The sequence below is a fragment of the Zootermopsis nevadensis genome, unplaced genomic scaffold, assembly GCF_977971745.1.
Source record: "Zootermopsis nevadensis isolate Lab colony 2312 unplaced genomic scaffold, Znev_1.0 Znev_ptg000010l, whole genome shotgun sequence".
Classification (NCBI taxonomy): Eukaryota; Metazoa; Arthropoda; class Insecta; order Blattodea; family Termopsidae; genus Zootermopsis; species Zootermopsis nevadensis.
Window position 1 is genome coordinate 19621650 of NW_028259142.1, and position 24437 is coordinate 19646086.

A 24437-nucleotide genomic window follows, 5' to 3' on the forward strand; every position below is an offset into this window, starting at 1 on the left:
TATTTAGCCCACCAAAATATTTGTATGCATTGATCGTTCGCTTTTTCGCCTCACATACTGATGATTCTGTACTCAGATTTTATACTAGGACAAAATGCGTATCCCTCTGACTATTCTTGTATGACCATTAGATAGCCGCTGAAACGGGTTCGTTCAGAAATACAGCAACATATGGGGAATGGTAGAGCACAAAACGAACCCAGATGGTCTGTGTATGTGTATGCATTATTGCGATTTGTGTTGTGCTGTAGGTGGTCGGTTTTATGAAGTGGCGTTTGAATTAAAAGAATTAAGTTGTGTGCGTTTTTATTCTCGATAAGTTTAAGTACATATCATTTTTTCCAATGGCAGCAAATATTGATTGGGTAACCTGTGCGGAAGAACAAGAAAAACTGATCACAAAGGTAAATGATGTTTCACTCATTTGTAGCATGCTTTCAAAGACTTGGTGTTTTAATAATGAAATTTGAAGTTCTCACTGCGGTGAAGACGTCGGTGTTGGTCTGCTGGGTTGTAACACCATCCGGACATAGATACACTTGGGAGGAACACACTACATTCATCTTCAGAGCTTGATTATTGCAGTACTTTTTTATAATATTGGGTCGTTCTGAATGGATGGGAAAGAGAATTGAAATGTGTGTTGTTGTGTATGTAAAGGAAGTGTGAGCACATTTTTAAATGTATGAAATTGAGTGTTTGGCAGTATATTCATTACACTTTCTGAAAAGGTGATTTTTTGCAATGACAGGTGGACAGTATTTCTCTGAATAAGACTGATCGGATCCCTAATGGAAGTCCGAAGACTGGCATAGGTGCTGAAGGTGAACCAGAAGATAAGAATGTAGATGAAGCCCCAATTTCTCCAGCTGAAAGATCGCTACTGCAGAAAATCATCCGGAAAGGTCTGGTAGAAAACAAGAATGATATTGAGGTCCAGCGAAAGGATCCAACATCACCTCTTTTTTCTATCAAGTCTTTTGAAGCATTGCATCTGTAAGTTTATTTTTTTTGCTGTTATTAAGAAACAAGATTTGATTTTGTTTTCAGCTGCACGAACTATGGTTTTAAATTCTTTTTTCAGAGATCCACAGCTTTTGAAAGGTGTCTATGCAATGGGATTCAATGCACCTTCCAAGATACAAGAGACAGCACTACCAACTCTCCTGGCTAATCCGTAAGTTTATTTATTTTGACGTAAATACGTCTATAAGGAAGGGTCATTCGGCAAAAATGTGTTACAAAAAAGGGAAACGAAAAAGTGTAACTTCATTGTTATGTTACGTAGGAAACGTTGTCTGTTTACTCGGCATTGTTGTGTTACATTATTGCTGTCAACAATCCACTTTCGTTATTACGTAGGAAATGTCATTGTTTACTTAGCATTGTTGTGTTACATTATTGCCGTCAACAATCCACTTTCGTTATTACGTAGGAAATGTCACTGTTTACTTAGCATTGTTGTGTTACATTATTGCCATCAACAATCTATTTTCGTTATTACGTAGGAAATGTCATCTGTTTACTTAGCATTGTTGTTACCTAGGAAACGTTACCTTACATTACATGCTTGTGTTTTCAAATTCTCTTCTTATATTTTTTTATTTATTTTTTCCATTATTATTTTAAAAGGGTGTTAATGTGAAACAGCGTAAAATGAAGTGTCATAAAGTGGGGCCTACCTATAGTTATGTAAACAGCCATAATAACAGATACTGGAGCACAGAAAATCCCCATGTTGTTCATGAAGTGCCATTGCATAATTTAAAAGTTGGGGTTTGGAGTGAAATTAGTGCATGGAGGATAACTGGACCTGTGTTTTTTCACAAAACACTCGCTTCTGAGCATTATGTGAGATTGATTCTGTCATCCTTCTTTGATCAACTGGCTGTTGAAGAAACCTCATACTGTCATTTAAAGGAAGACAATGCAACAGCCACACTGTAAACAATTTTACGGTTGCTTCAGATGAAATCTTTGGTGAATAAGTCATAAGTTAAGGATTGTGGTCTCTGTGATCACCCAGTTTAAATCCTTGTGACTTTTATTTGTGGGGCACACTGAAAGAAAAAGCATGTGCGAACAATCCACAGTCTTTGGAAGAACTTAAAGAAAATTTTTGGCATGAAATTTCCACAGTCGCTGTACAGCAATTTTGTCATGTTTCCAGAACCGTATTCTCATGATGTGAGGCGTGTATTTGATAGTTTTATTGTAGCTCAGTGTTTGCTGTGGGTACAGGAAGCCAATTTGCATTTCAGGGCACAAAACATGATAGCCCAGTCTCAGTCGGGTACAGGGAAAACTGCGGCATTTGTGTTGGCCATGCTGAGCAGAGTTGATCCTAAGAAGGACTATCCCCAGGTGAGTTGTGTATGAGATATTAAAATGAGCAAAACTGCTTGCTTTTTTTTGGAAGATGTGGTAAAACTTTGGTAATTTAGTTATGGGAAATTGCAAGTATTGTTTGAACGGGATATCCTTGCAGATATATTGAATAAGTAGTCGCAGACAAACAAGGGGTAGTCATTCAGATTGGGGTTTATTGTTATGAAATGTTACCTAGCGCTTTGGATTTGGGACAGACTCCTTGCAGTGAACTAAGCAATGGAAAATGGAAATGAGATTTGGATTTATCTGGCTCAGGATAGGTACGCGTGGCAGGCACTCGTGAACATAATAATGAACCTTTGGGTTCCATAATAGGCGAGGACTCTGTTGACTGGCTGGGCAAACATTAGTTTCTCAAAAAAGACTCTGCTTCAAGGAATTAATTAGTTTAGTTTGCAAGTATTGTGTGATTTGATGTCTGTAACATTTCCAATAATAAAGCTTGGTTAATTGAAGATTATATAATATTTAATAGAGTAACAGGTAACATACAGTAGAAGTGTTTGGTGTTGAAAATGAATGAGATCTGACATCTGGCTGATTGTGTCAGCAGAGAGAGAGTGCACGCGCACGTATGTTTGTATGTGTGTATACACATGTGCGTGCACACAGAGGCTATATACTATTCTGTAATGGTTCGGTATCTCTTTATCAATAAATGTGATATGCTAGGCCCAGACATAGCATTCTTAATCTCAGGTGTCTTTTTCAATTGATATAAATTAAACAAGTCTCACAGCGGGTTTGTTATGTTAAAGCCTTAAATGAGGAGTAATGTTTTCAGGTGCTGTGTTTGTCCCCGACATATGAATTGGCGATCCAAACTGGTGAGGTGGCTGCGAAGATGGCACAGTTCTGCCCAGAAATTAAAATACGCTTTGCAGTGCGAGGAGAAGAAAGTAAGTTAATTAATTTGACAATCATGACAGTTTTTTTTATACAATGTCTCTTTCTTGTTGTGTAATTTATCTGCCAGTCCTTTACGTCAAACCCAGAGCGGACTGGAATTTTTTGTAGTAGTTAAGTGGAATTATTTGAGAGATTTTCTATTCTTTCTGCCACATTTGTTAACACCTGACTGTAATAGTGTGGCAAATGGTGGCCAGTGTTACAAAGACAATGTGCTTCTGCTGTGACTTAAGAAATTCTAGTTGCGTTTATCATATAAAAACAGACATACGAGGTCACTTGGCACATAAGATGACCCCAAATTTTTAATTAAAAATTAAAGTTGTGGGCTATGTTCACCAAACAGGGTGGCTTTGACTTCCCCCTTATCTTGCTAGAACAGATTGTTCCCTGTATCATCCATTGAATTTGATATTCAATAATTGTCTGGATTACTGCTTGGCTCCGGTGTTTGTTTACATTATGTCAGCTGTTGTAAGTGGCATGTGGTGTCGAGTTCTGATGACCCCTAGCCAAGTAGAGTTTAAGGATTTAAGGTTCACAATTAGGAAACAGTTGAATCACCCTGAAATGAGCCATAGATAAGCAAGTAAAACAAAGATTTCCTCGATCATCTTAACATCAGTAACTCATAGTTCACGCACCATTTGTTTGTTAGGTTAGGTTAGGGAATGTTATAGTGCAGGACCTCAAGTTTGAAACCCTCTCCCCTCATCGTAACAGGCAATGTTTTGCCTGTGAATGCTTGAAACACTAGGCAACACAATGGTCCTATTTGTTAGCCACCATCATCAACTCTTAACTAGAAATAAATACAATTTAGTGCTACGGGTGCTTGCAACTCAGATGTTGATTCCATCATCTTTTACTTGTGGGCAGAGGCTGTAATGGTCATAAGACCATACTGAGAGCACTGGTTTTACTGTTACAGTTCCTCGAGGGACAAAACTGAAGGAGCACATCATCATCGGGACGCCGGGAAAAGTGGTAGACTGGGGTGTGAAGTATCAGTTCTTTGATCTAGGGAAGGTTAGCGTGTTTGTCCTTGATGAAGCAGATGTAATGATTGCCACTCAAGGACATCAAGATCAGAGTTTCCGTATCCACAAGTGAGTCGCAGAATTAATGGCAGTCTACTTTTAATGTTTCTCTATATTTTTGTGATTTTTTTTAAATTCCGAGAGCGAGCGCATGTACTACCTCCAGCTTCTTGGTGAGGAAAGTGATTTGGTACGTGTACAGCTGCTCGGTGCAAAGTGCTAAATAGGAATTTCATTGTACTTATGTAGTGCGCTGTCCAAAGATGGATTGTGCTGAAATTGTAAAGTTTCAAAATCATGGAATGGGCTCAGTATTGTGTCTTATTGTCAGCTTTGGTCTTAATGGTGTTGGACTTACAGGTTCTGTTAATGGAGATCATTGTACTACTGCCGCCACGGTGGTCTAGTGATTAGAACGCTGGGCTTGTAATCCTGGGGTCCCAGGTTCAATTCCCGGTGGTGCTCAGATTTACAACTTGTGTTGGGCAGGGCCGTGGTCCAGGCATCACGGAGTTTTCCTCTGGGGTTTCCCCGGTTTCTCCGTGGCATCCCAACAATTACTCCACTTTCATCATCATTTCGCAAAAAGGGGATCTCAGCAGGAGCGTTAAATGTAACGGTCCCGGTCGAACCCATGAACCGATGGGTCGTGAATCCTGCTAACCACCAGTACACACCATGCTGAATGGTGTGTACTGGATATAAAAAAAAATTGTAATACTCACTTACAGCCTGGCCATTAATGGTTAGAACTGAATTTTCCTTATCAGGAGAGTTCATTTTGATATCAACACCATTAATAGTGAAATTCTATTATGTTCCTATTTCCAATCTTCTGTAATGTTAGATTACAGACGTGCGCAAATATCCTAGCACACCTCTTACATGTGCTAACCGACTATCAGTTATGTAGTTGTATGTGAGCTGTGTAAATATTGAGAATTTTGTTATATTATTTCCTCCTTCCTTATTTCATCTCCCTAAGGTCCAGATATTTTCTGTGGTACTTTCATTTTGAATACTCGCGATTTATATTGCTTAAAGTAAAAGAACCGTGCTTCACAGCAAAACTAAAACTGCTGTGCTGTGGCAAGGCTGAAGTTAGCGTTGGAAGTTCATGTCTTGGCGCTGTTTAATTATACACTTGACCCTCACTTTAGCCACCACCACATATCCCAACATTACCAGATAATGTGTTCACTTGAAACTAAGGAGCAGGTTTAATGCAGTACATCAATGTTTGCAGATTGCTGCCACGGAACTGTCAAATTATGTTCTTCTCGGCAACATATGAGCACGATGTTATGGATTTTGCTGAGGGTATTGTGTCAAACCCCGTGATCATCCGACTGAAGCGGGAAGAGGAGAGTCTGGACAACATAAAACAATATTATGTTATGTGTCGCAATCTGGAGGACAAATACACCGCCATCTCTAACATCTATGGTGTCGTTACTATTGGCCAAGCCATGATTTTCTGTCATGTGAGTTATTTAGTTGCTATTATGCTTTGTGTTGTTAAATTGTGGTTGGTTTGTGGCCATCGTGAACGTTGCTGCTTTCGTGATCAGGGGACTTCTGTCAGACTACACCACACTACAACCCAGAAGACTGCCATCTTCATGCTAGTAATAGTTTATATTTGTGGACTGTTATCTGCAATGAACAATGTGAGATGAGAGTTTGTCTCTTTAGAAAATTCATTGTTGCTGTACTGGTCTGTGAATAAGAACAGATTAGAATCTACTGATCTAGGGTATTAATAAATGCTTTGTTTTATAGTAATGTTATTTTAGAGATTGTCGCAGTGAAACTTTCATGTGATGAAAATTTATGCAATTTCGAAAAATTGTTTTTTGTCTAATATCAGAAAATGGCTAAAGTGCATAATCTTCAAGTCTGTCTTCTGACTTTTAATTAATAATCCGTGGCGTAACAGCCCTCTGAGAGCCAAAGCCGACTAGGTGGCTGCTGGCCTCACGTTCACATGCCTAAGCAGAGGTGAACGATCATCCAACCAGATATAGGGTGACGTGTGGTCAGCACGACGAACCCCCAGCCGTTGCTAGTTTTCATGACCGGATTACGCTACCAATTGTAGCTCCCCAATTTCCTCACGATGCTGGGTTGGCACCGGTCCCATACACTGGTCAAAAATCTCATGAGAAATTTCTTTCCCCGAGACTCGAACTAGCGCGCATTCCGTATCACCGGTCCGAAGCATGATGCCTCAGACCGCGCGGCTACGGTGCAGGACTCTGACTTTTAATTATTATATTAAAATAGGTAGTAAGGTTTAAAAATCATTGATGCTGTTAGGGAAATATTTGTTCTATGTTCAAGTATTTATGGAAATATGAAAATGAAGAAAAACTGTAGTTCTCAGTAACATTAGCATTATCTGAACTTAGAAGCTACGTAACGTCTTATAGTTGTAACTGAAAGTTGCCAGAGTCATACCCATTATTGCATTGTGCTCAGAACTGCCCATAATTCTCTGCATGCGTAGACATGTGAGAGGTGTTTCAGGTGTAGAGCCAACTCCAAAATTGTGCGTATTAAATGTACCTCAGGCAGTGGATAATGTACAATGTAATATTAGTATATTGAATTAGCCACTGTCACAAACCTTGATATAATCATTGACTGCTTTGTGGGAATTAGGCCCCTGTGACATGTTTTATGAACAAAATGTTCTCATATTTCTGTAGACACGCAAGACAGCATCATGGTTGTCGGAAAAGATGTCTGGTGATGGCCATGCAGTGGCATTGCTTTCTGGTGATCTGGCCATTGAGCAGAGGATAGCCGTGCTGGATCGCTTCCGTGATGGCAAGGAAAAGGTGCTTATCACAACCAACGTTCTAGCCAGAGGTAAGCTGTAGACTGATGGCATGTGCAGTAGAGTTCAGAAAAATTAACTCACATCATAGAATCAATATCAGCCTTCATATTAGTGATGAGTGAAAAATCAACTTTCAAGGATTGGGCCTACTAAGATAATTAGAGACTACTCTAAATTTATGGTTAATCACTATTTCAAGGTAAATCTTTCAACTAACTGGTCCTCTCATGCAAATGCTGTTTGCAATTAATACGTAAGAAAGATAAATACAATAGAATAGAATGTAGTAAGTGTCTAAAAATGGTAAGAGAAAAACAGAAGAAAAGTATAAATGTGTTTGCCTTTGCAGCTTTGTAATGTACGTGTTATTATATATAAATGGTTTGTGTGTGTTGAAGTCGACACTTGGCACATTTCGTGACAGTTTGCCAGTCGTCATTATCAATTGTATGACAGATCTTGTGGTAAACTAAATCTGAAATTGTAAATGCAGATTTTTTTTATTCATACTAATGCACTGTATTCATTTATAGAAATTAGCTGGAGAAGGCCGCAAGGCTGAAGGTTTGCCTAGGGTGCTGATACCCTTGTGCTAGCCCTGAAACCTTGTCAGTTGTTTATATCAGATTATTTACTATATTTTCAGCCTGTCCCCACATCTGGAAGCTTTTCTCTTTTCTGCAAAATTCAGGTGGCATTGCTCAACTGTTTTTTTACTGCAGAAATTGTTGATTAAGTAAACTTATTTGTTCAATTGACACTGCCTTCATTCCAATTAGTGCACATGTGTGTTGGGGTGTGCATTACATGAACACCTAATGTTCTGTAACTTCATTGGTCCCCAAAATATCTCGACCATTTGCCAAAAGGACGGCACGTCAAGAACATAAAGTGTTTGTTTCAAGTTTAACTTAAGTTCATTTTCTTTACGCTTAGCTTTTGAACTAGACCACACTCTGAAGTGCTCTTGATGTTTTGATTTTCTCTGACAGGAATTGATGTGGAGCAGGTGACAATTGTAGTGAACTTCGACCTTCCCGTAGATCTGGCACGTAAGGCTGACTGTGAGACATATCTTCATAGGATTGGAAGAACTGGGAGATTTGGCAAGGCTGGACTTGCAATCAACCTTGTTGATGGTCCAGAAACACTCGCAGTGCTGAAGCAGATAGAGGACCATTTTGGTAAGTGTTAAGTCTTAAGTGTACTCTGTAGACAGATTTTCAGATGTGGATATTGGGAATTTTTTGCATGGTATACAATTCTGAAAAGAGCACATTAGTTAGTAGCCTGTGCTTGTTATATTAATTTACAAGGAGTAACATATATATATATATAGGTAATACAGACGTTTTATAACTTTGGCTTTCAGGTGAGAACCATGTTGAATGTTTTCCAAAACATTGGTTAATGCCAGACATTCAGTGCAGCTCTCACCCAAAAGCTGAAGTTATATTTTGAACTCCAGCCATGAAAACCTACAGACAAATGATATAAACCTTCATATAATGAGAATTTATAAAATTTGGAAAAATGCTGTTCAAGTGGATCCTTCTCCTCCTCTGTCCTTGACCCTTAACAGGGCATGGTGGCACTTCATGGGTTGGCTCTCCTGGCTTCGTCCTGCCAAGCCCTCCGGACCACGGCAAGTTGTGAGGCCTCGTACAGAATATTCCCCACTAATGACTGCAGTTGGTCGACCCACCTGTTCGGTGATATTCCTTGTGGTCTTCATCCATTCACTTTTCCTTCCACCACCAGCTTCTCCATAGAGCCGTTTCTCTTAAGGAGCCTGGTTTGAATTCTGAGCTCCTCTAGCACAGATTGGTTTGTGCGGTGTTCAGTCCGCGAGACTCGCCGGGTTGCATGGCAAAACTATTACCTTTGAATCCATCGGAATATAATCAGGTGGTTTCCCCTTGCCTGCCTGAATCTATGCCGTTGACTACACAAGGTAGTTCATCTGCCTTCAGGGACGATTTCCCACCCCCAGGACAAGAGAGTGCCCTGTTCAAGTGGATACTCATGTGCAAAAATTTGAATGAAATGCATATCTAAATCAAGACAGTCTTGTAAATTCTTAATATGTATATCACAGTATAACATTATTAAAGTGGGTACCTTTTATTATTTCTTTAATTTTTTTATTATGGTGATATGAAAATAACTAATAATTTATTTGGCTAACATGGTATTGGCTGTAAGTGGTTATTCTACAGTTACAATTTGTAACATTTTTATCGATACTAGTTTATAATTCCTGTAGGGGCAGGGATGATTCTGTTTGCCATTGTGTCCACTCTGACCGCGGATCCTACCCATGTTTCTATCCATTGGGTACCAGGAGCTCTTTTCCTCGGGGTAAAGCAGCTGTAGCGTGAAAGCCATCACTCGCGTCCACCCATTCTCAGGATTAAGACTGTATGGAGCCTTTTCCACTCCCTAGACATAAAGAGAAAGTAAACTTTGGTATCATTTTTCAGGCAAGAAGATCAACAAGTTGGATGCAGAAGATGTGGATGAAATTGAGAAGCTCGGCAAGGAATGAGTGGCATTGTTATGAACTAATTATGGTGGATTTAATGACGTTCAATAAACGTGAAAGCAATTGCTTCATACTAGGATCAGGCAAACAAAAGTCTTTCCTCTTACTTTGATTGCCTGTCTGTCCGTTCTGCATAAAATGGCATTGTTCATTGTGTTGAAAATGCAAATGCTGTGCCCTATCCCACCCATTTAGTGTGTATATATATATATATATATTTATATATGTATATGCACCCTTTTTATTCCTCCTCCTGTATCCACTACACACCTTTTCGCGAAATAATGATGATGAAAGTGGAGTAATTGTTGGGATGCCACGGAGAAACCAGGGAAACCCCGGAGGAAAACTCCATGATGCCTGGACCATGGCCTTTCCCAACACAAGTTGTAAATCTGAGCACCGCCGGGAATCGAGCCCGGGACCCCAGTATTGGAAGCCCAGCGTTCTAACCGCTACACCACCGTGGCGGCTATATGCACCATGATATTAGGTTCATGCAGTGTGCTATTTCTGTGTTGAATAAAGTGCTTGCCAGTTGGCAGGTTGGTAATGTTGAATGGAGAAATTGCTGTTATATTAAAAAGTGTCAGGGAGAAGAAGTTTTTATTTTTTGTTTTAATTATGTTTTAGGATTACATGCTGATAAAAGGCTCTGTTTGAATTCTGCGGAGCAGTATCAATGCAGCAGTCTTCATAATAATAGGTTTTAGGTCCCACACAGGATCTGACTGCAATTAATTGCTACTTATTTACAAGATAAACTGAATATTCATTTGTATATTTTACAGTTAATTTTTCTTTTAAATATTTACTTCTGTGTACAAAACAAAAGTTTTAATCACTGGAAATAACTTTTGGGTTCAGTGCACTGCACTGCACTGCAGAGGTAATAAATTATATCAAGTAGTTGAAGGATCGACAAAGTAATGATACATGCCAGTAGACTTAGACGTGCCATAACTCAAAAAATGGGATGCCACTTTTAGCAGAAGAGAATTTCATGTTTGGTTTCTGATTGATAAAGTAGCACTGAAGTTATTTTTGTTAATAAGTAGTTTGTTTTGATGTTACAGCCATGGTCTACGCTTATCTGCGATCACTCCTGATCTATGCAATGGGCCTGACAAGCTGGCACATTCTCTTCATTTCATGCTGTTGGTTGGATGTTAAAGATAGAAGTTTGAGTTTGCTTTAAGAGTACATGGCATGTTTATTGCTCTTGTTTTATCTGCTTCCTGCAAACTGTATTGAAATTCACAGCTGGAGTAATGAGATGGAAGTGACCCACTGATGTCAAGTAGCCAGTGTGGCGGCCCATACTGCTATAGACGCGTATAAACCTATGGACAAAAGTGACAAGATGTTACTCCTTTCACGTTTAACAGGTGCACATAGCTCTAAAAAGTTAAAGTGCTAACTTGTCTTGGAATATGTCAAGACTGGCATGTAAAACTATTTGTATTCTGTGTACAATTTTATTTGGAATGTTTTTGGAATAAATTAGTTTGAATTTTTAGTGTCTGATGTAATTTCCAGTGTTTGATTCCAGCTGTCAGACCATAAGTTATGTAAGAACATCCAGTCTTAGGCAAAAACTGAATAACAGAACATATAACAGAAGAAAAGTGAAATATTTTGCATAATGTTATTGTTTCTTACTAGGGAAGTGTCTTTGGTGTTGTGCCAGCGGCCCCTTGCCGTGTATTTGCACCCCTGGGTAGCACTTGTTTCAGAAGTCTTGGGATTTCACAGTGTTACGCAATATACAGGATGACTGGTGGGAAGTCCGGAGAAGTCGGATTAAACCAACCACTCGTCCTACCGCAGAAGTGAGCATACAAGTTCTGTGTTTTCTTGGGAAATAATGCATACGAGACTTCCATAGTGTGGTTAGGAGAATTACGAATCCAATTGACCAATGAGAAACGCCGATTCCAGGGCGGTTCCCGTGAACCACGTCATAACTGCGCGTCTTTTGATCTGTATAAAATTGAAGGATTGGTACTAAAAAGGGGCTCTCACTAATAAGAAAGGTTGTTACTGGAATCTGTGTCGCTCGTGCTCGCCATGTTGCTGTTGCTCGCGGTGGTGTGTGGTCTGGGTGAGTACTTGTTTGTTCTAGTGTGACTGTAGGTGAGATACTTGGTCTGGTTCGAGCTAGTTAATGGGTCAGGGAAATGTATTTTATAATTAAATATTATTAATGTAGCTTTGTAATTGGAGTTTTATTTAGTATGTCATATTTACTGCTCCTTTATCAAAGTCCTTATCCGATGGCTAAAAAGAGAAAGAGACAGAGAGAGGGTTTGACCTGTAGAGCATAACATTGGACAACCATGCAGTTTTACATGAGATTTGCTGAGTGCAGTGGAGTGGAGTGGAAAGCAAACTTCTGTCGCCACTGCACTCAGCAGCCCACAAGTCATCACACATTTTGATGTGTGGGCAACCAAAAATATTTCCCATGTTTGTGAATTGTGAACAAAGCAGTCATTGGATCAGCCACATTGGATTGTGCTGAGTTAACTGAAAGGGAAACAGTCAGAGTTAATTTACTGAAGTTCGTTGCTGTTGTAGTCATGGATGGATGTTTCCTGCAATTTAACTTGCGTGCAGGATGCACGTTTTTGTTTTAAAGTGGTTTGGTGCACTTCTGTCGGCATGCTGGAATGGAATATTGGTGTGTTTCATTACAGAGCTACCTTATTCATAAAATTCACCAGGACAGATTGCAGAAATTTAGAGCCAGAGAGATAATGGGTGTGAGTATTTTATGTTTATAATGACGAGTATTTTACCATTTTTTATATATACAGAATATTTTTTCATGCAGTTTGTTGGTTAGTCTATGTTATCAACTGCTTCTCACGCTGCAGATGGCTTTCCAACGAAAGTACAATAGTCGTCACCAAATCTTAGTGCCCAGTTTCATAAAACCGATCTCATGCTAAACAAATAACAATTTTACCAAACATTTGTTAGTTATGCAAAGGCAGATTAAAAAAGAAATTTGGAGAAAAAATTATACGTGAGTGGGAACAACGGATCTAAGACTCGAAGGTGGAAATATTTAATACCTTTGTGTGATACACAGAGTTTTCAATGATATGGACTACTTGCTGGATCTGGCAAGGATGCTGCAGAGGAACGGGGAAGCTTTACTGCCTTGAGCTAAATAATCGTTTTGTTTTGCCTCGGTATCACAGACACAATGGGCCCGCGGGAAGGTTAAAATATTTGATTTTAAATTAGTTCTTTGTAACGAAAACAAATTTGTTAAAGAAAATGATTGGGTAACAGGTGAACTTATTTGCTTAGGATCTCAGCACTGGCATATAGTTTCAGTTATTTGCCCCCATTTATAATATCATATACAGGTGTCTCGTTATATGTTCTTTTGCTATCCGCGTTTTCGCATATCTTACCCCTTGCTAGATTTTAAAGTCTTGCGTCGAACCTGAGCCAGGCTTATCAGGGAATGTGATGTCGATGTTTCCTTACCAGCTAAAAGCATTAATTTGCACATCTGTAAACAGATGTAGACGTAATCAATTTTAACCTGGTTGTCATCACGATTGCTCTTTCTTTCTGAAAGATGTCGTTGACAATCGATGACGATATGACGTCATTCTACCAGTCACCTGACGAGAGGAGTAGCCTGTGCCTGTCTCCACAGTTTGGTGATTGTTGTGGATTCAGTGTTTGATATTGTGGCTGGTTTTGTGAGAAGAATATTAGCACAGAGTACTGTAAATATGGGGAACTTATTTCGGAGCGAAGAAATGACATTATGCCAGCTGTTCTTACAGAGTGAAGCTGCATATGCATGTGTATCAGAATTAGGGGAACTTGGGCTTGTACAATTTCGAGATGTAAGTAAATATTTAAAATTGATAAAGTAGGTTAGTGCATGACAGTTTTCAAGAGTCGTGTATTTCGTTTTGAAAATCGGAATGTTTCAACTTTATATTATAAATTTATATTTTATCCATTTCCACTTCTCTAATAGGCCTTGAACACCAGTCATATGACTAATGAGGCCAAACTAAAAATGCACGGGTTTTCTGTTCCATTAATGTTTTGTTACACATTCGTAAGTATGGCCATTCCGAACGCTGATGCCACATCCTGTGGGTATAAAATTTTGCACTTTAAGCTCTTACCCAACCTCTCTTTCGTTTTTGAGAAAATACGTAGTAAATATGACTAAAATTTATATCCTTTGCAGTCTCCATGTTCTTGGCTTTATGGTGGTCTGGTTTTTCAGGAACCAAGATTGAAAAAGAGTACAAAGATCCAGATGGTTGACTGCAGAAAATTCATAATACTCTGCTGGAAATGCTTTTACTGGAAAAACTGTATAAATGGGGTTGGCTTTCTTCTGCCATAGGCCTCATGAAAATTCTATGCCCTTGCTAAATACCTCATTTGCGTGCCATCTACAACCATAGTACCACCTGTTGCATTGTAGTTTCATTAGGTAGCTCATTTCACACTATACAACCTGTGCATTGCTACATTGTAACAAGTTAATATGAGCTAATTTTTATAGACGTGTCTTTGTCAAGGCTGTGAAATGCTTGTTTCTAAGAGTTTATGAATGCAAGTCTCTGACTAGTAATAATTTATTGTATAAATTTAGTTTTAAAAGTAGTTTGGTTTAATTTGTTTCAGTCCTTGAATATATGTTGTCCAAAACACAAATATTTATCATATTCTCTTGTATATTATACTGGGAAGTAGGCCATTTGTTATAAGCTTGGAGGAAGACATAACTGGGAGAACACAGCAGATGATGATTTGGTAGAATATAATATAATATCATTTATTTACATTCAATATAACCTTTAGCACAAATACAGTCCTTGTTTTTAATACAAATTACATAGTTGTGACAGTCAGCTGCAGTGTTACCACAACAATAATTATACAAGAAAGCATACCCACTATTGCTTACACGTATTTGTAATAGCTGAGAATTTTTGCTTGAGGTAAATTCTTCTGTAGAATAACACTGGTCCTCAATTAATATTGATTTACGTACTCAAAATGGTGAAAGCAGCAAATTTATGACATTTCTCACATTGTTATTAACCCTTATCAATTGTTATGAGACCCTCAGTGTTAACAGATTTCTTACGTAGATCATTTGTTGATTCTTCTTTGTTATAATAATGTACAGAAGGTTATAGATGCTTTTTCTGCCATGTATGAGTACTTTTTAATGTTTTGTGTGGCTGTTCACATTTGTATCCAAAATCAGAGCATGTGCAAATGAATGTTTAATGTTAATAACAAAAGGTTAGGTTGAGAATTATTGTATCAATTTATATAAAATCAGAAGTTGCCTGCTTTTATGTAGTAGAACTGACCACCTTTTGGTATCTCTTCAGCTGAATCCTGATGTGAACGCTTTCCAACGGAAATTTGTAAATGAAGTCCGTCGGTGTGATGAGATGGAACGCAAGCTCCGTTATTTGGAGAAAGAAATCAAGAAAGATGGGATACCGATGCTGGACACGGGTGAAAATCCTGAAGCACCTCAACCTCGTGAGATGATAGATCTCGAGGTAAGCAAGTACAAATCGAGTTAATGTCGAAAGTAGTTACTGGTCTCTCAGAATCAGGGATGGATTATGTTCGGGCCACTGGTCCTTGTTCATTGTAGGCAATTCCTGTGCAATATGAGGTTGTGATTTATGTTACTTAAGTAATTCAACTTGGTGTTCTAATGTTTAAAACCAAATGGAATCACACCAGACAGCATTTATTTTTCTGGTATGCATTCAGCAGATGCCACACAATTGGTTAGTCTTCACTGTTAGCAGAATTACTCTTGTAGACTGTCACATGGCAGTGTATTGTATCAGAGGAATTTTGACTCATCACTTTATATTCCATTATATTATTGTCATCATGAGCCGGGATAGCTCAGTCAGTATAGTGACTAGCTACGGGCTGGACGACCGGGGTTTGATCCCCGACGGGGGCAGAGGATTTTTCCTCTAGCCTCTGCGTCCAGACCGGCTCTGGGGCCCACCCAGCCTCCTCTACAATGGGTACCGGGGTCCTTTCCCGGGGGTAAAGCACGGCCGGGGCGTGATGCTGACCACTCACCCCCATCTAGTGCCAAGGTCAAGGAAGAGAGGAGCCTTACCTCCTCTAACCCCAAGCGCCTACATGGCGCATAGTGGGACAAACTTTACTTTACTTTATTATTGCCATCTGGGTAACACCCCCCCCCCCCCAGAAATTTAAATTTGTGTATTTTCTGAAAGTTGGAATCTTTTGAAATTATTCTGTATTGTTGTGTGGACAGCATCAGTAGACAACACGTGGATCGGGCGAAGTAGTAGTTTATTGTTGTTTTAAATATGTGTTATGGAAATGTGATTGGCAGGCCTGACCTTTAGTACAGGGGATGATGTCAGTGATTGAAAGCATGACCCCTCTCAACGCAAAAGAGAAAGTAGAGTGAATTTTGTGTAAATAATGTTTGATAAATTCGATGATGCCCAGACTGCTGTAATATGTTGTAAACAGGCTACCTTTGAAAAATTGGAGAATGAGTTGCGTGAAGTGAATCAGAATGCTGAAGCCCTGAAAAGAAACTTCTTGGAGTTAACAGAGTTGAAACACATTCTGAGAAAGACTCAAGTTTTCTTTGACGAGGTAGGTGCCAAGTGGAATTTTATGTTTTCTGATATTGGTAAGCTAGCAATAAATGTCAGAATCCAGACTGACAGAAATAGCAGCTATGTTATTTGTGTCATGCACTACGGACTGGAAAAAGAAAAGTTTTCCCAGGTGTGCTGCATTAGTAGCATTTTGTTTTTGCCATTAATATAGCAGTCTTCACAAATTGTATCATTTCATGTAGAACTGTCTAGTTTTCTGTTTTTTTTTTTCCATAGTGGTTAGGTGAACGTAACAACTTTTTTCAGCACAAAAGTGAGCCACATCACTGATGTATCATTATTTGACAGCTGTTTAATAATGTCTGTTCATAAGTGATCTGTTTCTCCCATTGTTGTATTACTTGTAACCATTTAATACATAATGTGATCACTGTCTGTGATGTTAGAGATACAATCAAGAGGAATACATATTCATAAAATTGTCGTAATAAATAAGCGGTTTCATCGTTACAGTAGAGTTTATTTCACGAAAACCCAGAATAATTTATTTAAAATATGGAGAGTAAGACAAAATTGTTAGATTTTATTATTGGTCTAGTCAATGTTTTTATCGATCGTCTAGTTCAAGTAGTGTATGCGGTTTGAAATAAAGTGTGGGAAAACTTTTTTTATTCAGTGTGAGTGTGTAATTTACATTACATCCTGCTTTATAGATCTCTCTCATGGTCATATGATATTTATTGACAGGATTCAGTGAATGCGTTGAGATTAAATTGACAGCTGTGACTGCTGTATTTGTATGATTCAGATTATTTATGACTTGTTCAGTTATATATTTTTTCATTGTCATTTTAGAAAATTGTTGAAATGATATCTAAGTAGGAAGAAGTGGAATTTATTTTGCAGCAAAATGTGCAGAAAGATCTCAGAACACATTTATATCCAGAGCCTGAAGATGATTACACAACGCTGCATGTCTCTTCAAGCTCTGTTGAAAAAATTTCAGTATCCTGTTTTGAGTGACAGCAGTGTTATTTAATCTCAGAAATACGCACACCTGGCGTTTTTATGTTGCGTAAGATAAGGTTTTAATAATATTGTATCAGGATGTAATCTAGTGGCATAAACTTTATGCCAGGGTTTATGAATATGCATCATTTGTTTAAAAAGTTACAGGAATGAATACACCTGCGGTTTCTGTTTTAAGGTAACGAGAACAAATAATGCCATGAGATAGGTCTGAAAATCATTTAATTTTTAGAGAAGGTTGTAATGTTTACATTTATTCTGAAATTCATTCTTCAACATGTCCTTTTAATATTGTGTTCAGAACAGAAAGTAATGTGTATTGACTTAGAGGTATATCAGAATTGAATTACCTCGTGCTTGATACTGACTAGTCTAGCGTCGTCTCACGCTAGTCGTACATGCTCCGTTTTGTTCATCATTTTGCCTATCTTGCTGTTAAGTTTGCAGGTAAGGTGGCACATTTTTGGGTGCACAGTCACAGACATAATCCAGATGTACCATCAGTTTCTTGGCTGAAATGAAGTCTTGTCATGGCTTGATTTTTTTTAGAGAGACATGCGTATTCAAGGTCTAGCATCCATATGACTTTGATTAGGCAGTAGTTAAAAATATGTTCCCGGTTTAATTCTTTCCGAATGGTTTAAAGAAGTTAATGCAATGAAAATGCTTTACTTCCAATAAAAATTTAAGGAATGTCATCAATGTTTGTGTCTTTTCTGTCACAGTTGTTCTTGCAGAAGTGTTAAAAGAATTTCTTTGTATTTTCAACTACTACTCCATCTGATATTTTGCCTATGTCATTGAAAATAAATTCGTAGTTTGCTAACGCAATGGCCATTAGGACCAAACCTTTTTTATTTTATTTTTTAAATTTCCGAAGAATGTTTCAAGAATTGGAGAACAATGCTGAGCTATTCATGTATCATAGCTCACCTTTTTTCAGAATTCGTAGAGTTTATGTATGCAACAGCTCAGTGAGGGATGTTGTTGTTTATCCTCAAATAATTATACTAATCGTCAGCTTCTACTCTGATGTGTGACACATGTCCTCTTTTTCATTAGCCACAGCTTTGACTATTCACATTGTTTATTCTCTAGTGTCTTTTGTTTGGTTTTTACATTTACAGCATTGTTGGTACAATTTATTAATTTATTGGAGAGTCTTATGTTACCTTGATTATAGTTGGTGTGAACTGAACTGTCTTACCTCCAGACTTTGAGTGTGCAGGCAAAATGATGAGCACTAAGGAGCATGTTTGTTCAGCTTCAGGCGTGTTATATGCCTTTGTCAGCATGTTTGCTTTGTTATCGAAGCTAACTCAAGGGTTGAGATTTTAATATGTCTTGGTTAGGCACATTTCATACTAAAGCAAAGTTTTGTGTTCGTTCCATTGGTCTGTATTAATATGAAGATTAACTGAAATTTTATATTATGACTTTTCGCTATGAAATTGAAGTACGGAAGTTGAAATTGGATGTGGAAAATGGGGTGCTTCAGGAACAGTCTGGCAAGAGTTGCAGAATGCTAAAGAAACGTGATTTGTATCTGAACACAACATTGAAGTAATTTCTGTCGGCATGGTGTCGGGTCAGGGGCAAAGCCTGCAAGAGATATACTTCACAGGGCTGAACTTATCAGTTGTGTACCTTTGGGGCAATGATGGGAAAACCCTCAGTTCAGTGTTAAGAAAGCCTGCCCAAATGTTATTTATCCAGCACTCGATTGCTGTTGGATTGAACCTGGATCTCTGTATTGACGAGCCATTCTGATCTGTATCACACCTAACACTGAGTGTAACAAACTGTAATTACAGGTTTTTTCATCAAGTTTTGTAGACGTTGAACTAACTTTGATATCTGTTTCCAGTACTAGCTAACCGACACAGTCCCAAGTTATTCGTTTGAAATGTTATGCAGTAATCATTAGGTCCACCAGAATTTTTCTAAAAAGCTTTTACAAGTAGTAGAGGAAAAGTTTCATGTTCTGTTTTTTTGTAAGAAGTTAAAAATGCTGGTAAGTAAATAATGAAATGTGCCTAATTTGCATCAAGCAGGAACTGTGGTATGTGGAGGTATGCATGTGTGGATGGACGTAACATGCCTCTTTATATCCTAAGATAATGTGTTATGAAAGTGATGGCAAACCATTGGTGCACAAAGTACTTTTGAAATATTGTGAGCGAGCTTTGACAGGTTTTCCGTTGCTGGTCTTGGCACATTATTTTCAAGGATAGGTGTGTACGCGTGTCTCATATGTATGGGTCAGGACTAAACATCTTGTTTGTTATGTATTGTGTACTGACAGTGATGATATGTAGAATTCTTTATTTCATAGAAGGAACTTGTTTTAGTGTATTGTTCTAACTGATCAGCCTGGCAAACAACCTCTACCAGACACAACACGTGCCTTGCCAAGCCTGTTTTATTCGTCAGTGAAACATTTTGTTTTTCTGTGTAAGAATTACCGCTTTTATTCTGTTATAGGTATCGTGTGTTGTATTGTAATGTATTGCATTGTATTGTATCGTATTGTTTTGAAGTTGTGTGATGCAGTGTTTGATTTTATTTTTTCCGAGGCAGCACACTTGAAGTACGGTGTTGTGATGATGATGGGGGTCAAGGACAAAACAACTGAATTTAGAGCCTTGAAGTTTCTTTTAATTTTTTTCTTTTGTATGTCTTTTTTGGTTTACACTTCTGGTTATTGGTTGTTTGCATATATTGTATGATGGTTGACTCATTTTTACCCCTTCTGTTATATTTTCTCTCCTGTAGCTGTTAAGTACTGTTGTGTGGGTGTAGAGTGATTGCTGTGTACTTTTATCACTTGGTTATATTTGGTGATGATGATAATGTGTCACTGTAGTGTCAGTGGTGACATGATTTTGAAAGGGACTAATGGGAACATCAAGTAATGTGATAATTTTTTTTAATAAAACGTCCTAGTTTAGTTTAAGTCAGCGGAGTATTTAGAGGGGAGGTTTAAAGTTCAAACAACTCATCTCCCCTCCTGTCAGGAACGGCGCGAAAAGCGGCAAAACAATTTGAGAAATATTTTGTGGTGAAGAGGCCAATATGTTTGATTTTTCAAAATGTCTCCCAAAATATAATACCTGATACAATACTGGTTCAACTAACAAAGTTGTGGATTAAATTATGTCCATGCATAAGGGATTTAACTTCCTTATAAAAGACATGCCTTGATTAGTTTTGCCATACAGACTGCAAAATATACCATTTATTCTATGCTTGGCAGCATGTTGTAATGCCCATGGAAGTAACGCTCCAAAACATCACGGCAATAACACAAAGTATTCACCTTTTTGACAAAATGTCTTGATGTAAATAAATTTATACAATAGAGACATTTTTAACCTACATTGTCGTGCTATGCTCAGTCTTTTGTGTAACTTATTTGGGTTTGAACTAAGATGACCCAAAGTTCACTTTACTGTGTAAACAGACTGTAAAAACTATTCAACATGGAGATTATGTGTTGATGTCGGTCTTCTGGGTTGTGACAGTATGTGGGCCTATAGATAAACGCCAGTGTTTCAGAGGAACATTCCGTCTCCAATGCACATGACACCACAAGAAAGAAGACCAACATCAACTGCTGTGAGAACCTTCAATCTTGTATGGAGAACATATGTTGTAGGGGAAATAGTTAGAAACCAAGATTTGTCATTTTCAATTCTTGTTGATTCAGAATGTGGTGTAATTGAGTGGATTGTCCAATACTTATGGTCTTTCAGATGTAAAGTATTTTCATTTCTTAAAATCATTATTGATCTTCTGCAGCTTATAATGCAATTGAGGTAAACAGGTTGGACCCAGAGTTGGTTTCATTAGTTTGCTTTCTTCTTGTTCTTGGAAGGATTTGCTAACATTCCTAGGTGGTTATTGGCCATGATAAAGGGATTACCATTAATTATATTAGCCCTCATAATTTATTACGAGTATAATTGGCATCAGTGTAATTCCATTAAAATAGTGTAACTGCGCAGAGCCCCATGTTGCTCACAGCATTTGTAACTGATGTCACACCCCGACTGTTTCTGCCTGAATCTGATGTTCCAGTCATGGTTGGGATCTCTCTCTCTCTCTCTTTTTTGTATAATTTTTTTTCGAGTTGCTTGGCTGACTCCACATGAGAATTCTCTATCTTTAGAGATAAGGGATTGATTTTATGATTGATATTTTAGGTGGAAGGGGGGGGGGTACATGGTGGAAGAACAGGAAATAAACAGTGTTGTGATAGCAGCTGTTATCTTGAATATACACTGAATGGAGATAGTTCATAATGGCCTATCCAGTTTATTTCATCCAGCGTAGGAAAAAACAGTCACCAGTTGACCCAAAGCCAGCAGCTGAATCATGTCAGTACTGGGGTGCTGTCACTGTACTTATTCATCATAAATTTTTAGTCACCTCAAGTTTTAGTTTGTGATTTCCAGATGCTTGACATGTGTTTTTCAGGTGATCTATGCCCAGGAGCACACTTCTCTCTTATTGGTAAACCTTTCCAGTATAATCCAGACTCATTTGATCTGGTTTCAAGTTTTCTTCCTGTACATATTACTGAAATTTGCATGGAATGTATCGGCTACAGCATGATTGGCACTGTCTCTCTCCCTGAACATTCGTTCCATATTTACTGGATCATCGCCTAAATCTGGTCAGCAATCCCATGGAGGCATTGAACTCACCTTCTAATCCCAAAGCTTCATGAAACATCTTGGCTTTCTGTGCATGCATGGAGCCTGAGACTGATGTTCCTTCAGCTCACTTCTGCTTGAACCATGAAAGAAGATCAACGTTCGCCTCTTTGTATGAAGACTTTTTCATACTTTTGCTGTTGGAAGGTCCAGTGCCACTCTCACAGTACCCTACAAATAACATTAATTTCATTTTGATCTTCTTCATGTAACAGTTTGTATCATATCTTCTGTATACACTCCCAAAACTAACCCTAATATACACCCCCCCCCCCCCCCCCCCCCCAATAGCAGAGAGAACAGTGCCGAAAGGTTGAAAGCATAGTTCACACATGTTTTAAAAAGTATTCAGATATTTTTTTACTGTGATAGTAAATTCTTGGTTCCAGTGATGGAATGTTTTGTATTTGAACTTCATTATTATATTTGTAGGTGAACTTGATTTATCAACTGAATCACGCATTTTGATACAAGTAACTTTAGTCACTAGTTTCATTTGATGCTGAAGCAATAGTCATGGCACCTGCCAACCTACTGTCAACTTTGACAGATACAAGATTAAGGAACAAGATAAATATGCTGTCACACGTCATGCTATATAAATATGATAGCTTTGTTTCTGCATTGAATCTATGATTATTTTTAAAATAAATTACATTTCTGTCTTGTTAGAGGACAAAACTGCTTCTGAAACTGCTTTATGAGTGTCTGTACGCGTAGCGTTTCTCACACTTTTGCCATGATGTTTCAAGGAATTCACCTGTGGCTGAACGTTTTATTTCACAGTGAAACATATTTTGTTTTGACAGAAGTTGAGTAAAATATTTAGTAATGTGGAAGTGTGGCTTCCACAGATTGCAGGTGTTTGAGAATCGGGTGTTGAGGAGGATATTTGGGCCTAAGAGGGAAGACGATGGGGCGTGGAGAAAACTGCACAATGACGAGCTTAAAAATCTGTACTGCTCCCCCAGTATTGTGAGGGTGATTAAGTTGAGAAGAGTGAGATGGGCGGGACATGTAGCGCGCATGGATGGGACAAGAGGTGTGCACCGGGTACTGGTTGGGAAACCTGAAGGGAAGAGACCGCTGGGGAGACCTAGACGTAGATGGGAGGATAATCTCAGGTGGGATCTATGGGAGATAGGAGTTGAAGGAAACTGGAGTTTGTTGGCCCAGGACAGGGTCCGGTGGAGGGCTTTGGTTAATTCGGTGATGAACCTTCGGGTTCGGTAAGCCATCTAGTTAGTTAGTTAGTTAGGAAGTGTAGCTTCATTAAATTTATGTTACAAGAAAAGGGAGGGTGTATACCAGTACCGTGTCACATTAACACTACTGGTGTTGCTGAGAAACCTTTCTGCACTTCTGTTAACTAAATACACTTATTATTCTCTGTTCTCACAAATTCTTGATGAGTATATCAGCTGTTACTTCATGACATCTGCCAATAAAGGTAAAAAAGGAAAAAGTCAAGATAAGTGAACGCTCACACAAGACATAGTGGCAGATTTGGAAAGCAGTATGTGGCCTGACAAGTTCAGGTCTATTACATTCGATCATCCCGGATGTTATAAAGAACTACATAAACAGAAAATATTTTAATTATAGATGATAAAGTCTGTGTTATGAAGCTATGAGGTATGGAAAATCATCTGAAATTTGTTATAATTTCCTGCATGTATTTTTATTACTACCTGCAAGATTTCATGTGGAAAAGAACACCGCGTTTCATGCTGCATGCATAGGGAAGGTTCAATAGAAACCTGCCTCAGGATGATTAGCCGAGATAAAGTAGAGTAGTTTTCTACCTACTGAGTGGCTGGTGGCAAAGTTTCATTTGCTGCTATGAATGCAGAGACAAAGACATTGCTTGAACAATGCTGATTTGATTTTATGAGCAGACTAATGAAAACTATGACAAAGGCATTTGTCATGTTGCAAACTCAGTGGGATGTCATGCTCTTGCAAGAAGTGGATAGGAAAGAAGAAGATTTTGTATGATGCTTTTGAAAATTCCAGACTTGGCATTCTTAGTGCATCTGGAACCTGATTTGTCTTCTCGATTACAGACGTTCATTTTATATCGTTGTGTAAATATCAGCAGTTCCTCACAATTTTGGAATACCTTGTTGCCCAACCATAACAGTGCAATAATGAATTTCAAGTAACAGCCATCTTGAAATTACATGAGTAATTTACGTGCAAGATCATCCTTGCACGTACCGTGCAGAAACCATGATTACCTTTAAATGAGTTCAACTTTAACTTTAACTGTAGATTTCCTGCCATGCAAACATATCAAGAAATAATAAACCCATGAAT

At 38.3% G+C, this 24437-nt stretch overlaps 2 protein-coding genes and 1 long non-coding RNA gene across 6 annotated transcripts in view; 2 read left to right on the forward strand and 1 right to left on the reverse strand.

Annotated features, from left to right (window-relative positions):
- Window positions 1-153: 153 nt before the first annotated feature.
- Dbp80 (putative ATP-dependent RNA helicase Dbp80) lies at window positions 154-11249 on the forward strand. The gene is made up of 10 exons (XM_022065700.2): window positions 154-404; window positions 752-996; window positions 1085-1177; window positions 2262-2364; window positions 3176-3290; window positions 4232-4409; window positions 5587-5824; window positions 7052-7214; window positions 8178-8369; window positions 9669-11249. Exons 1-10 carry the CDS (start codon window positions 345-347, stop codon window positions 9731-9733), a joined length of 1452 nt encoding a protein of 483 aa, XP_021921392.1. The 5' UTR covers window positions 154-344; the 3' UTR covers window positions 9734-11249.
- Window positions 9286-13143, reverse strand: LOC110830600 (uncharacterized). Of its 2 annotated transcripts, none has more exons than XR_002543295.2 (2): window positions 12811-13143; window positions 9286-9627 (listed from the first exon to the last, which is right to left on the reverse strand). It is a non-coding gene; the product is annotated as an uncharacterized LOC110830600 (long non-coding RNA). The 2 variants fall into 2 exon arrangements; XR_015534615.1 differs by lacking the exon at window positions 9286-9627 and adding an exon at window positions 10320-11073.
- Window positions 13144-13351: 208 nt separating this feature from the next.
- The window catches only part of Vha100-1 (V-type ATPase subunit a family protein Vha100-1), a 44896-nt gene continuing 33810 nt past the window's right edge, over window positions 13352-24437 (forward strand). For all 3 annotated transcript variants that reach the window (XM_022065697.2, XM_022065699.2, XM_022065698.2), the window contains exons 1-3: window positions 13352-13605; window positions 15127-15303; window positions 16277-16405. In XM_022065697.2, coding sequence (XP_021921389.1) covers window positions 13489-13605; window positions 15127-15303; window positions 16277-16405 — 423 coding nt within the window. In that variant the 5' untranslated portion in view covers window positions 13352-13488. The remainder of the gene's footprint in view (window positions 13606-15126; window positions 15304-16276; window positions 16406-24437) is intronic.

What these genes read in the sequence shown, in the direction of transcription:
- Dbp80 (XM_022065700.2), top strand. Translation starts at nt 345, where the DNA reads ATGGCAGCAAATATTGATTGGGTAACCTGTGCGGAAGAACAAGAAAAA. An exon ending in AAGAAAAACTGATCACAAAG is followed by an intron (nt 405 to 751) that starts GTAAATGATGTT and finishes TTGCAATGACAG; the next exon opens with GTGGACAGTATTTCTCTGAA. An exon ending in GCAGATAGAGGACCATTTTG is followed by an intron (nt 8,370 to 9,668) that starts GTAAGTGTTAAG and finishes ATCATTTTTCAG; the next exon opens with GCAAGAAGATCAACAAGTTG.